The sequence below is a fragment of the Schistocerca nitens genome, chromosome 11, assembly GCF_023898315.1.
Source record: "Schistocerca nitens isolate TAMUIC-IGC-003100 chromosome 11, iqSchNite1.1, whole genome shotgun sequence".
In the NCBI taxonomy this organism is placed as follows: Eukaryota; Metazoa; Arthropoda; class Insecta; order Orthoptera; family Acrididae; genus Schistocerca; species Schistocerca nitens.
Window position 1 is genome coordinate 57,909,955 of NC_064624.1, and position 13,490 is coordinate 57,923,444.

The 13,490-nt window shown below is 38.2% G+C and overlaps 1 protein-coding gene across 2 annotated transcripts in view; it reads left to right on the top strand.

Annotated features, from left to right (window-relative positions):
• Positions 1 to 696: 696 nt before the first annotated feature.
• The window catches only part of LOC126213341 (methylenetetrahydrofolate reductase), a 79,719-nt gene continuing 66,925 nt past the window's right edge, over positions 697 to 13,490 (top strand). The window contains exons 1-2 of one of the 2 annotated variants that reach the window (XM_049941038.1): positions 792 to 860; positions 1,599 to 1,773. In XM_049941038.1, the coding sequence (XP_049796995.1) occupies positions 794 to 860; positions 1,599 to 1,773 (242 nt within the window). In that variant the 5' untranslated portion in view covers positions 792 to 793. Of the gene's footprint in view, positions 861 to 1,598; positions 1,774 to 13,490 lie in introns of both variants that reach the window. The other variant, XM_049941039.1, reaches the window with a different exon arrangement.

The following is a 13,490-nucleotide window of genomic DNA, read 5'->3' on the forward strand; positions in this document are numbered from 1 at the left end:
TGTCACAGTGATGATGAAGAAATTTAACTGGCAGACACAGACGGAAACTATCCTGAGAAAGCCTAACAACAAAATTTCCAGAACTGGCTTTAAATTACGACTCTAGGAATATACTACAACACTTTACAATTGCTCTTGTAGGGATGTTGAGGATAAGATCAGATTAATTACAGCGTGTACAGAGGCATTTAAACACACATTCTCTCCGCACTCCATTCGTGAATGGAACGGTAAGAAGCCCTAACAATTGGTACAGATGGAAGTATGTTTTGGCACGCAATTCATAGTAGGTTGCAGAGTATGGATGTAGACGTAGACGTTAAGCGGTGACCAGTCGTTCTTCAGCAGCAAATGCTTGTCTCATGAGACTTTTCTGTTTCACGGTCAGTACAGGCACCAAACGTAACAATGTAATGAACTATCCGCAGATGATAACGAATATCTTCACGATTCCTGTTTGTTAGTCATATAACTAAACTGTTGTCGGTAAGTAATCGTTTCTTTCACATATTTCTTTTTCCTGATAATAAGCATATAACAATGCTACCAGTACAGTGGCAAATTGCTTCTTTTTTGATAGAATAGGAGGAATGCCCCGTCATTGTTCGAAAGAAACCGAGAGCATACTGACAAAATTGAGAGCCACGTCGGGCCCTCTGGTTGCCGTGTCTGGATCACTCGTCTGTAGAGGCCTCTCAAATAGATAATGAACTCTATACCTTTTTTGTCAAGCTAGCTGACGTGGCAGTGAGCCAGTAGACTGTTTCCAGAGGGCAGTTGATCGCCCGGTGTGATGGTAAGGGGTATGTTTGCGAGTTTATGCCTGTTGAGGTCTATCTCGAAGGGTGTTGCATTCCAAGGTTGGCTACCCTACTGTATATTGTCAATTGTAACGAAGCCCATTAATCCAATTCCAAGTGTGCAAGAAGAAGTAGCGGGTGGTTTGAACTGTCATTGGACTTTATGATTTTTGTTCAAAATGTACATCGAATGTCATTGTCCTTTTCCAATGAGAAAGCCATGATGGCAATATGCAGTATTCAATATTAACTTCCATAGTACATGCATGACTCTCGAAAAACGTCTTTTCACATTTATAGTATAGACCATATATAAATATGTGAATAGTAGAATATATTAATTACTTAGAGACTTGTCTCATTTCATTCGGAATTAAATCACTTCAATATAATTCCACGTGTTTTGAGTAACCTTAACTAACATTTTAACTGAAATTCCTATTTATAACTAAAAGAAAATGTGTCTGAGTACACGAGACTCCGATTAGCTCCTTATTTATTCGCAACATCTTAATAGTTGCATATCGAAAGCCCATAACCTTCACATTTTTATGAGGTTAGTGCAGTGCCGATATTGATTACGTTTACGAACCATGTCTTTTCACTATTTATATAATTGGTGTTCTACAATTTTCTACCGATAAGGCCCAATTTTTGTCCGTAGCAAACAGTTTTTTTTTTCTTCGCTTGATTTGTTCTTACGTAACATTTCCGGCAGTTTTATGTTGGAAAGGGTATAGAAAATGAGAGAACTGTTGCTCTCGAATTGTGAATTAACGAATGCTACAAATTTGGCAGACGGTGATCGTAAACCGGAGCTCTCGAGCCATCAAACGCCACTCATCAGAAATGAACGTGAACAGCAGAGTTTCGCAGAGAAGATCAAACGGATTCCAGAACAAAAGAAACCGTCATATTCGTTTGAAATATCGCCAGCGAAATCCGAAAAGGATTTCCAACACTTAGTGAAGAGGTACTTTCAATAGTTTGTTCCTAGCAGTAACTACTTCTTACACAAGTTTTCCTTGCAATATGGGTAACTTCATACAGCAGACAAAATTAAATGACTGTTACTTAGATAATGATACTACAGAGATCATTTAAACGTCTAGTTTTTTGAATAGTTTTATACCATCATAATTTTATGCATAATTATCTTAGGCCTTTACAGCGATTCAGAGTGTGTGCAAGAATGTAAGTTGCATGATTGTGTTGTTTTCCATGAAGAGCAAATGCAAATAATTTTTAATTTGCGGCTAAAAAATGTCACATAACATTATTGATAGTTATACAAGATTTCTGTGTTTTTACCCTTTTGTTGTAAATCAACATAGCATCAGTAGTGACAAAATACATGACATGATAATATGGTAGTATATGCAGTGTCATAAAAATGAGCAACTTGAACTTTCGTGAAACTGAATAAATAGTCATTGCCTATATATAAATACCATGTTTTTAGACAGCCATATGACGACAGTTTTCCCTCATAATTGAATGTAGTAACTGGACAAATCCTCTCGAGTGAAGTTTACAGATAAAGGACCAAACCCTTCCATATCGGAGACAGCCAGGAGAAAAATTGAAAAGTCTTATAATAGATAAACTCCATATAGTTACTGCGACATTATGGAATTCCAAATGAATAAATATGACTTACAGGTATCAGAATCAAACAAAGGAAAATCCAGGATGGAATAATGACAGTATTATGCAAAGGATAAATTGGTACTCACCATATAGAGGAGGTGTTGAGTCACAGACAGGCATGACAGATCTCTTCTAAATTACACACACACACACACACACACACACACACACACACACACACACACACACACAATGTTACTGCTGTCTCTGGCCACTGAGTAAAGTGGAAAAAGTATTCTACAGAAGTGTGCAGTGAGAATGTTATGTAAAGTCAATAACAAAACACATTGCAGAAGTCTCTTCAGTGCTGTGGAATTCTTACGTTTAGTTGCCAGTATGGTCATTCCACCAGAAGTGAAAACAAACTCACTAAAAAAATTAAAATTGTTGAGCATTGTAGGTGATTGCATGGCAGTAGAGTTCAAAGTTGCATACACTGTATAAAATGTCCCTGCATGGGAAAACAGTAATTGCTTTGTAAATGTGGATCCAAAAATGGAAGGAAACTTTTGAAAAACAGTTTGAGAAGGCAAGTTTCCTAAGATATGTTGTGGTTAATTTTTTTCTTTTTTTAGTATATCTATTACTAATATGGTACATAAAATTTAATTGTTGTGATATAATGCACACATAACTTTTAATACAATCAAAAAATGTAAGTTTTATTGTCCCATTCCATCACTGGAAAACATAAAAGTTTATCTTATTAAAAAATACCATACTAACCATATATTCAGTACAAGGATGTGTTATAAGTAAGAAATACCAAGAAAAATAATGTCATATGCAAATAATCAATAATTTAAAAATTTACTGCAATTTAATTTTTTATAGCTTGTCCCATTCCATCACAGCTAGTTTGAAGACACTCAGAAAAACATTAATTATTCCCTACTTTTTAATGAACTTCAACTTACTGTTTTACTAAATCTAAAAAAAAGTGCTATGCTGTAAGTTTTCAATGGAATTTTTCTTTCGTGATGTCGCTTAAGACCTGCCACGGGTACTAGATCTTTAACTGCAGAGGTAAGCCAACTCTTGAGGTAAACTCGGTGACAGGCCAGGAACTTCTTTTCTGTGATGTTGTCCCATCAGGGGCTAGCACAGATGTCCACAAAGCACTGGAACTTCAAGATGGTGGAAAAAAAAATTACCTGTATAAGGGAGTAAAGAAAGATGTCGATAACATCGATTAAATCAAATGGTCAGAGCTATCAAAACAGAATTTTGAAGCAACCCAGCAGAAGAAAATCGACAATTTTTTTACTGAAGTTAGATGGAACAGATAAAAATGATAAACTGGGTGCTAATGTTATTCTGGGTGTCTTGCTTGCAGTATGCAAAGCAGGAGCAGCTAAGGAGGTTGTTCCCCTGTACAGATACACTGCAGACGTAGCCAGATTTCTTCTTCTCAGTGCATTTGCTCTTTTGTCCCACACGGTCGGTCCTCGAATCTGTTAATATCTCCGTTTCCACTGCAGTTAACTTTCGTTTTTCTTTTTTGTTTCTGCTCTGATTTCTGCTGCACGTGTTGTAAAAGGACGTATCACTGTTTCATATACAGGGTTATTATAATTAAAGTTAAACTTTCAAAACGCTGCAGAAATAACACCGCCGGTCAGAATGACGTCAAATTGCAATGGAATATTATCGGAGGAGGAGGAAAACGTACGGCAGAAAAAAATAGTGTGAAAATTGATCAGTAGATGGCGCTACACGGGTCATAATACGTAAATGAAAACACCTGTCACGACCCGTGAAGTTAGTATAAATACACTGGGTACACGGCTTTTCCTCCTTTCGCGTCTGTGATGTTCGCCGTGACTGTCTCAATGCAGGATCATGCTCTGCTTGTAAAGCTGTATTACAAGAATGGTGACTGTGGCTCTGCAGAAGTTCCGGACACTGAAGGGTTTGAAAAAAGGCGTCGGTCCTACGACTGTTGTGGGTCTGGAGAAAATGATTTGGAAATTCGAAAAGACTGGTTCTTTTGGTGTGCAACCTGGTAGAGGGAGGCAACGAATTGATCCGATGTCAGTGGAAGCGGTGGCCACAGCCTTGCAGGAGGAGACGAGTGGTGGTGTGTAAGCCTGTAGCGGACAGAGAATTGCCCGAACATCGGACGTACCCTCGAGCAACGTGCGTGAAATCCTACGAAACATCCTTCTTTGCTATCCGTTCGAAATTACCCGTGTGCACGAGTCGCTTCGTGTCGATCTGCCGGCAAGAGAAACCTCTGCTTTGGAATTTCTTGCTCGTGTGGAAGTGGACAGTGAGTGGCCGTGGAAGATTTTGTGGACAGACGAAGCCCACTTCCGTCTTGCAGGATATGTCGATACACAGAATTGTCGAACGTGGGCAACAGAAATCCACACGGTAATCTACCAGTACCACTTCGTCCTGAAAAGGTCACTGTGTCGTGTGGTTTTACGGCATCATTTATCGTAGGGCTACATTTTTTCGAAGAGACAGGTGCTTCCGGTCCTGTTACCTGTACCGTAGCTGGTAAGCGCTACGAGTGTCTTTTGCACGACGACGTCATTCCGGCTCTCTAGCAGTGTCAGTGTGAGGGTGGGATCATTTTTATGCAAGATGGCGCATCTCTGCACGTTGCAAATCCAGTTAAACAGCTGCTGAAGCACCATTTTGGAAATGCTAGAATTATCAGCCGCCATTTCCCTACAGCCTGGCTGTCCCTCTCACCTGATCTTAATCTGTGTGACCTCTGGCTGTAGGGCTATCTGAAAGATGTTGTGTTCAGCGTTCCGATTGCAAACTTAGCTGCGTTGCAGGCACAGGGAAATTAATAATCTGATTTGATTTTGATTGATGCTTTTTATGCGGTTTTTGGCATCGTGACAATTAAAAGCCAATGAGATAGATGCTTTTTATGTGGTTTTTGGCCTCAGGACAATTAAAAACTGATGTGATTGATGCTTTTTATGCGGTTTTTGGCATCGGGACAATTAAAAACCGATGTGAGTGATGCTTTTTGTGTGGTTTTTGCCTCAGGACAACTAAAAATGAATTTTTCCCATCCGATGTGATATGACCTTGCCGTGGTGTGTGGGCTTACGTAACGAACAGTATCGCACCTGTACACCCGTGCGCACTCAGTAGTACAGTTTGTTTAACACCAGACGTACACCTTAGGCATTGTTGTTGTGGTGTCACCGCCAGACACCACACTTGCTAGGTGGTAGCTTAAATCGGCCGCGGTCCATTAGTACATGTCGGACTCGCGTGTCGCCACTGTCAGGATCGCAGACCGAGCGCCACCACACGGCAGGTCTCGAGAGACTTACTAGCACTCGCCCCAGTTGTACGACGACTTTGCTAGCGACTACACTGACGAAGCCTTCCTCTCATTTGCCGAGAGACAGTTAGAATAGCCTTCAGCTAAGTTAATGTCTACGACCTAGCAAGGCGCCATTTGTAACGTTGCATGTATCTAAAGAGTCTCACTTGTATCGCCACAATCTCCAGATGTCTCATCAAGAACGATGTATACAAGGATGGATTAAAAGTTAAGTAGTCCAGAAGCTACGTACTTTTCTTTATAGCATTCATTAAGTCTCCTGTTTCAGACCTCACTCCATCCTTCGTGAGTTAGCGCGTGCATCTTGGCCGCCTCTTTCAATTAGTGTGCATAGTGTTGGCAAATCTGCCGACACTACAGTTGTACAATTCATTTGTCATTTGTAGTCGACCACTGTTAAATTATGTAACTATTATTTTTTTCTTCTGCCATATGTTTTACCGCTTCTCCGATAACATTCCATTGCAATTTGATGTCATTCTGACCAGTGGTGTTTATTGCATAGTGGTTTGAAAGTTTAACATTAATTGTAATCACCCTGTATTTTTATTTTCCCCTCAATTGTTATAAATTTGTTTTTCCATACAGTATTTTGCAGGCATCCAGCTACCATTACTACCTTTGTCACTTGATTTTTCACTACCAAGATTAAGTCTCTACAGCTGGTGATAGCTGTCCCTAGATAATTAAAGCTCATCACTTGTTCAATTGACATGCCAGCTACTTTTAGTTTACATCATACAAGTGCTTTTGATATTACCAAGCCGAGCAGTCTAAGCCGCTGCAGGCACGGACTGTGCGGCTGGTTCCAGCGGAGGTTCGAGTCCTCCCTCGGGGGTGTGTGTGTGTGTGTTTATCCTTAGGATGATTTAGGTTAAGCAGTGTATAAGCTTAGGGACTGATGACCTTAGCAGTTAAGTCCCATAGGATTTCACACACATTTTTTGAGTATTACCATACTCTGTTTTTTTTTAGATGAGATTTCTATGTTACATTACTTCGCTATTCTATTAGATTAGATCTGAGTCAGTTTTTGTTCCATAGACCCAAAATGAAACGATTCTTGTGGGTGTGGAACAAGTCAGAAAATGTAAAATAAAAAAAACGGTAAAGATTTGAGTATAATACTCAGTATCCTGATCATTTGTCATAAGGTTGTCAAAATAGGTGAATACATGATAGTAAAATGGAACTGCTAATATTTAAAGAATTAATAAACTGTCAAAATGAAACATAGTTATCCACTGTTAATAAATTTATCATACACAAAATACCTAATCTTTAAATGTTGTGACCAAATGCTGTCAAAACTGGAATGTTAACAGGTGTTTTTACTGAAGCTGTCCTAACAGCCCCTGTTGAGATAGTCATCTAAAGAGTAGGAGGAGTTGCCTACCAAAAAGTCTTTCAGACTCTGTTTAAACCGTGCTTCATCTGAAACCAAGTTTTTAATGGATACTGGTGATTTATTGAAAATAAGTATTCCTGAATATTGAACCCTTTTCGAACCAAGATAAGTGGTTTTAGGTCTTTGTGTAGATTGTTCTTGTTCCTGATATTGATACTGTGTATTGAGCTATTGGTTGGAAATAGAGATATATTACTTGCAATACATTTCATTAAGGAATAAATAAAGTAAGCAAAGTATTCAGGTTTTTCATATTTATATCTCCTACCTCTGAAGTCATTCTCACTGCAAATACAGACTTGTTTAGGTGCTTCAGCAATTCTGTGGTATGCCCTTCCCAACTGAATGTATTATTGAGTTGTAATCCCATAAATGTAACACTGTCAAATTCTTGTCTCTGCATGTCTTCATATGCTATACACATGCTGGAAGGAAATCACTTACAGGTCTTGAACAGCATATAGTGGGTCCTTTCAAAGTTTAATGACAGTGAATTAGCTTTAAACCATTTATGAATCACAGTGAAAATTTGATTAGCAGCCATTTCAAAATCTGTACTTGACTTGCTACTGCAAACAAAACAGACATAGCATCTAGCAATGTAACAGACTAGGGGTCATTAATGTACATAAGAAAAAGCAACGGACCCAAGATGGAACCTTGAGGAACACCACATGTAATTAATTCTCAGTCAGATGAAGACTGATTGCTTACTGTGTAGGTATTTCGCAAGACGTACTTTATTTCCAATTAGATAACACCATAATATTCTAATTTACTTAAGAGAATGCTGTGATTCACACAGTCAAAGGCTTTTGACTGGTCACAGAAAATTCCAGTAGCCTCTACTTTGTTATCCAATGAATTAAGTACATTCTCACTGTACGTGTAAATAGTTGTCTCTATATTGGAACCGTTAAGAAACCCAAACTGTGACTCGGACAAATATCATTTGCAGTCAGATGCTTGAGACACTTGAACACTAACTTTTCAAATATTTTTGAAAAAGCTGGCAAAAGTGTAATTGGTCGATAGTTTGAAGGTATTTCTTTATACCCCTTCTTGTAAAGAGACTTAACTTCAACATATTTTAGCCAGTCTGGAAATGATCCTTTGATAAGAGATTGATTACACAACTAACTTAAGATAGAACTCAACTTGCAGGAGCACACTTTGATTAACTTTGTTGATACATTACCATAACAAAAAATAAATAAAATCTTATGGGACTTAACTGCTAAGGTCATCAGTCCCTAAGCTTACACATTACTCAACATAAATTATCCTAAGGACAAACACACGCACCCGTGCCCGAGGGAGGACTCAAACCTCCACCAGGACCAACCGCACAGTCCATATCATAACCATTAGAATACTTTGATTTTAAGGATTTTACGATGGATGTTACTTCTTTGGGAGAAATAAGTGTCATTTCGATTTTACTAAAGTTGTAAAGACTGGTCTCAGATACTCCTTTGCACTGTTTACTGAACCTGATAACCCTAAGCTCTCAGAAACAGAAAAAAAGTACTTGTTCAGGAGATTTGCAACACTATATGCACTTGTTAACAATGCCTAATTTATTTTTAGAGCTATCTGTTCCTCTTCCTTTTTCGGCCCACCTGTCTCTGTCTTCACTATATCCCGTATAGTTTTTATTTTGTTGCCTGATGTAATTATTTTTTTCTCATAATAAAGCTGTTAGATTTCTGGATTACTTGCTCCAATATTTTGCAGTATGTTTTGTGATGCATTACAGTGCTAACATCAGAGCTGTTCGTTGATAGTAGATACAGTCTCCTTTTTATACCACATGATATCTTTATATTCATTGTGTAAAGCATGATTTATTTTTAAACTTCTGTTTCATTTGAATTACCTTTTGCAGAAAACAGTTTTCAAAAGAGGAAGTAACTTTGTTAATGAATCAGAAGTACTATAAACATCTATCCAGTTCATGTCTTTGAACAGTCTCCTAAAATTCTCAATGTTTGACTGATTTATTATCCTCCTGCACTAAGATTTAATAGAATTTTTTCATCATGAGTTTCAACATTTAACACAAGATGGTGTATGTCATGATCAGAGAGCTCATTTACGATTGGTTTTGTGTTATGACATTTTTTCCCTAGATTTGTCTACAAAGATATTATCAATAGCAGTCTCAGAGCATTTAAATACCCTAGCTGCAAAGTTCACAGTAGGAATCCAATTGAATGACAGTGTTATTGATTAAATAATTGTTCACTGACAGAGATTTTCAATAAAGCCACATTAAAATCACTAGCAACCACTATTTGTTTGTTTTTTACTGCGAGATGGAACAACAGAGCTTCCAGATTTTTTAATGACGAGGTTAAAGTTTGCTGAAGATGCCCTGTGTATACATACTACTGTATTGTATTGTATTGTATTTATTTATTTATCCTGTTGTTGTTGTGTTGTTGTTGTTGTGGTCTTCAGTCCTGAGACTGGTTTGATGCAGCTTGTAGCGGGACTTTGAATTTCGCCGCGCTACACTCGTTCCCTCCGATAAAAAATATCCCGTCGCAGCGGTATGAGCGCTCGACGGCAGAGAAAATACCAAAATTGTAACCTTTTTTGTTTTTCTATCCGTTTTCAGTTGTCTCTTGATAGCGGTAGTTTAAGGCAGGCGTGATCGGATGCTGACGTAAAAACTTAATGGCTAATCTTGATCTGATTGTAACCTATCCATTTCCCTTTTTAAATTTTCTAACCTACCTGCCCGATTAAGGGATCTGACATTCCACGCTCCGATCCGTAGAATGCCAGTTTTCTTTCTCCTGATAACGACGTCCTCTTGAGTAGTCCCCGCCCGGAGATCCGAATGGGGGACTATTTTACCTCCGGAATATTTTACCCAAGAGGACGCCATCATCATTTAATGATACAGTAAAGCTGCATGTCCTCGGGAAAAATTACGGCTGTAGTTTCCCCTTGCTTTCAGCCGTTCGCAGTACCAGCACAGCAAGGCCATTTTGGTTAATGTTACAAGGCCAGATCAGTCAATCATCCAGACTGTTGCCCCTGCAACTACTGAAAAGGCTGCTACCCCTCTTCAGGAACCACATGTTTGTTTGGCCTCTCAACAGATACCCCTCCGTTGTGGTTGCACCTACGGTACGGCCATCTGTATCGCTGAGGCACGCAAGCCTCCCCACAAAGTACACATGATATAGGACAAGTCATTTTTCTTAACAATATGTAGTTTGGAGAAAAAGAAATAGGCAATGGACTGCCGTTTAAAAAAAAAGTACACAAAATTGTTCATTGATGAATATAGTAACTTCACATACAGAGAATACAAACAATTTACATGGGGAACTAAGAAACATGTAGGCAATGTAGTGCTACTTTAAATTTACACAAATAATCACTGAGATTACAGAATAGTGAAAATGTCAACTGGAAACACAACAGAAGGACAATATCATTTAAAAACTACATTAAACATGAAATTAACATTGAGATTTCACAGACAATTAAGTTCTAATACTAATAGAATGTGTACTTTTACATTCAAAAAGCGAGTTAAAATTTTTTGGGAAGTGAAACTGAAACATAGTTGTGTATAGTAGAAATTAGGTTATTATTTTGCCTACAGAATGTTTGTAAAGGAGTTACTATGAAATACTACTTCTGTTGTACAAGCTTCTAAGTGCCGCTCTGAGCAAAATTTATTAATATCAATAGTCTTGAAATTGAAACAATGAGATAACAAATATACAAATGTGGCAACTCCTCTTTTTTCTATATTTTCTCTACAGAAGTAAGAAGCTAACTTGAATCCTGTAACACTTAACATATCTATTAAACTGGTGAAGTAATGTTTGTAACTTATCTTCATTATTTGCTATCAGTGCAGCATCATCAGTGTAACATATAATATTTAACACTTTATTTCCATTTTATAGCCCTGTTTCTTCCTTACGTCATCAAAGGTGTGGTCCATTATTAAACTGATCAAGAGTAATGAGTCACCTTGTCTAATTCCTTTATGTAGTATAATTTCATCTGTGATTCCTTCATGTGTTTTAATTTTCAATGATTTTTCACTAAACCCAAGGCTTTTGCCAAGTCCACAAAACACAGGCAGGCTGGGTTATTAAACTCTTTGGATTTCTCCACAGTCTGCCTTAAAGTGAAAATAACATCTGTTGTGCTCCTGTTTTTCCTGAATCCTTGCTGTTCTTCTACTATTTCTATATAATGCTGCATTCTGTCTAATTACTGATGTTAACAGTTTTAACATGGTATTGAGCAATGTAATTCCCTGGTAATTATGGAATACTTGGTTATCTCATTTCCATTCTATTGGTATCCTGCCTTCCTTTGTGATACTATTAAAAAAGGATGAAGTTGTTGATATAATTCCTGTCCCCTGTATTTCATTAAATCATTATGTGTGCCACCTGGCCATGGAGATTTTCTATTTTTAAGTCTTTTTATTGCAGTGCATATTTCCTTATTTGGTTTTCATCTTCTGTGCTTTGTTGACTAGTTCCAATTTCCACCTTTGCTACATCCTTATACTGTAATTTAAAATAAGTTTCCCATTGAATTTTTCTTAGATTGTGCATCTGAATGTATTCATTAATATCCTTCTTTTGCCTTTGGAGCATCAGCCATATTTACTTTTGTGATCCGTGCAGGTCTCATTCCAAAGCTTTCCTGTATCACTTCCAATAATTCTACGAGTTTCCAGTGACATTAACGGTGGGAGCCTTGCCGACAACAAGTTAGCTGTGCAAGAATTTATGAGCTTACTAACAGGTGCGAGAAGTTTTACAGAGACCTTGAAAATTGGTAATGAAGTGTATCACAACCTGAAGAGTGTCATCAAGATCCGTTTTGGTCTTGGTGCTACAGCTGCAGAAGATGAAGGAGGTTTTGCACCTATTGTTCTGAACAGTAAGGCTGTCCTTACTCTTATTTCAGAAACTGTTGCAGGAGCAAGCTATACTGGTCTTGTGGAGATTGGAGTGGATGTTGTAGCATCAGAATTTTAACCCTAACTCTGATAAAAGCGTAGGAAAACTTGGATCATTATATTGAATTTATCAAGGAATACCCAATGCTATCTACTGAAGACCCATCTGATCAGGATCACTTTTAAGCACGGACCGACCCATTTCACATCACAAGTGAAGCTCGGAGATGATCTAACAGTTACTAACACCTCCACATCTTCTGTTGGCTCGGAACACCATCTCTCGCCTGCCACGTCTGGAGTGTTTACTGCGGAGTTGACGGCCGTCCACGGGCCCTCTGTTTTATTAGATTCTTCCCTTACCCGAGTTTTGTTACGTATGGACTCGACGAGTGGGCTTCAGGCTATCGCTCACCGTTTTTCCTGGCACCCCGCGGTCTGTGCCATCCGCAGACTTCTTGCTCATCTTGGTGACACTGCTCGTTTGGTCGACTTCCTTTGGGTTTCTGACCACTTCGGTATTCCAGGCAATGAACTTTCTGGGGGGAGTGATCACCTACTCCCCGTTCCCCGTGACCCCTTGTAACCTACGTGACACACAGTACTCGTTAAAGCCTGTGCTATAGTAAGTGAGCAGGGTTCGCCTTATGAGAAAGGATTTTTGTATTGATATCGACCGCGTGTACCTGAATGGTGGCAAATCAGACTTACACCCACTCTCTAATAGCAATGATCCGTCAAGCAAGTTCGAAATGCAATTATACGTCAGGATGGACCAAAAGCAACACTGAAGATGCTACCAATTTGATAATAATACGGTCACCAGCCTAATTAGGCATTAACTGAGTTTCTGCCCTGTACAAGTTGGAATATATTCATACAAAACAACAAGTAGTAACACTGCATAATATAGTAGAATTTTAGAACCAGAAAAACTATTGAACTGATAGTTTCACGTTCTGTACTGATATGGAAAAACCGTGAATACGTAACACTACACTATAATGTATACTACAAAACTTTATACTGTCCATTAATCTGATTAAAATCGGGCATAGGTTACCCTAGAAATAGCACTTTCGTGCCACACACAAAATGTCAATTTTGATAAAGATAAAACACTGATAAATTTTGACTTTTATATTGACTTTAACTTTTGCTGGTCAAACCAATTTAGAACACTTCAGAATTCAAATGAATAAAAAAGGGGGGAGGGGGGGGGGGACCCTGAAACTGTTATGATTGCTGTATTAAAAAAAATGATTACTGGAATTATTATGCGGTCAAGGTTTCCAGTATATAAGTTACTGCTCTTTTCATCTTATTTACTGCTCATTTAAATACCTTTATATCTGTCTCGAA